General features: G+C 41.4%; 1 protein-coding gene across 1 annotated transcript; it reads left to right on the top strand.

Annotated features, from left to right (window-relative positions):
- Window positions 1–587: 587 nt before the first annotated feature.
- On the top strand, window positions 588–1,310 carry LOC112138083 (voltage-dependent N-type calcium channel subunit alpha-1B-like; the record flags this gene model as incomplete). The annotated part of the gene is made up of 3 exons (XM_024260651.2): window positions 588–748; window positions 928–1,081; window positions 1,197–1,310. Coding segments are annotated over exons 1-3 (399 nt in total), but the record flags the coding sequence as incomplete, so codon positions are not given.
- Window positions 1,311–1,314: the final 4 nt, after the last annotated feature.

Raw genomic sequence — 1,314 nt, 5'->3', positions numbered from 1 at the left:
CAACTTTTAATAAAAAGTCTATTTAAACACATATCAATCAGAATCAGAACACTTTGTTTTTCTCAGAGTTTAATCCGTGTTCAAAACTTGCGTTCATGCATAGTTATACAAGTTTGTACGACCATTTTTGAGCTTTGCGTACACAACATGTGGCCATTGAATGCACATTGAAAATTAAACCAAGTCAAACTTTGACCAAATTTGGTAGTGACGTATGGATGACATCCCCTTTTAGTCACGGAAGTGCCAACTGTTTGAAAATTGATCATGGAGGAGAAATAATTACAGTTTGTGCAGAATTCTGTAACACTAAGTCTTTCTTAATCAGAAGAGAGCTGGGAGGACAAAAAGTTTGAAGCAAGATTCATGACATTTGCACCGCTTCGACATTTCGCACCAACCCTCTTCCAACTGTAGGAGGCAGACATGAGCTAGTAAACAGTAGAAAAAGCAGAAAGTGGAAGAAGCCCCTCCCTGTTTGTCCAGTGTGAACACCGTGGAGTAAGCGTGCGTTCAAGAACACACATTTAGCACGTTCCCTCTCATTTCTGTCAAACATTATAAAAAAACATAAACATCCCCGACATTTTCTTTTGTTCTTTCTATGCGAGTTGTAAATGCTGAGTCGGCTCATCCTTTTTCTCCTGCAGTTGTTTGGAAACATAGCTCTTGACGAAGAAGAGGAGAGCGCCATCAGTGAGCACAACAACTTCAGAACCTTCATCATGGCCCTCATGCTGCTCTTCAGGTATCAGCTTTTTTTTTATCCAGGCTGGGGACGGGCACAGGGAGACCCACACTTAAGCCCACTTGTGGCTACATAACCTCTTTATCTTTAAAGTAGTCAAATATATTTAGAAATGTTTTCAAATTTTTCAGAAATGAGTTTTGAGAATGTTCCATCACTCCTCTGTCTTCTCTGTGAAGGAGCGCTACAGGAGAGGCGTGGCATGAGATCATGTTGGCTTGCCTCGGAGAACAGAAGTGCGATCCAGATTCGGGGAATGAAGGAAAGAAGGAATGCGGCAGCACCTTTGCCTACACCTACTTTGTCTCCTTCATCTTCCTTTGCTCATTTTTGGTGAGAAAAAGAACTTTGTAATAAATACATTTCCACATCAAATGAGAGCTTCTTTTTGGACTGCAGTTAAGCTGCTTTCCACTTTGCGGAAAAATGTGTATTTGTCTTCAATCAGATGTTGAATCTTTTTGTGGCTGTCATCATGGACAACTTCGAGTACCTGACTAGAGACTCATCCATCCTGGGGCCGCATCATCTAGACGAGTATGTAAGGATTTGGGCTGAGTACGACC

The sequence above is a fragment of the Oryzias melastigma genome, unplaced genomic scaffold, assembly GCF_002922805.2.
Source record: "Oryzias melastigma strain HK-1 unplaced genomic scaffold, ASM292280v2 sc06483, whole genome shotgun sequence".
NCBI lineage: Eukaryota > Metazoa > Chordata > Actinopteri > Beloniformes > Adrianichthyidae > Oryzias > Oryzias melastigma.
Note: the sequence above shows the minus strand (reverse complement) of the source record. Positions and strands in the feature narration are given on the sequence as shown.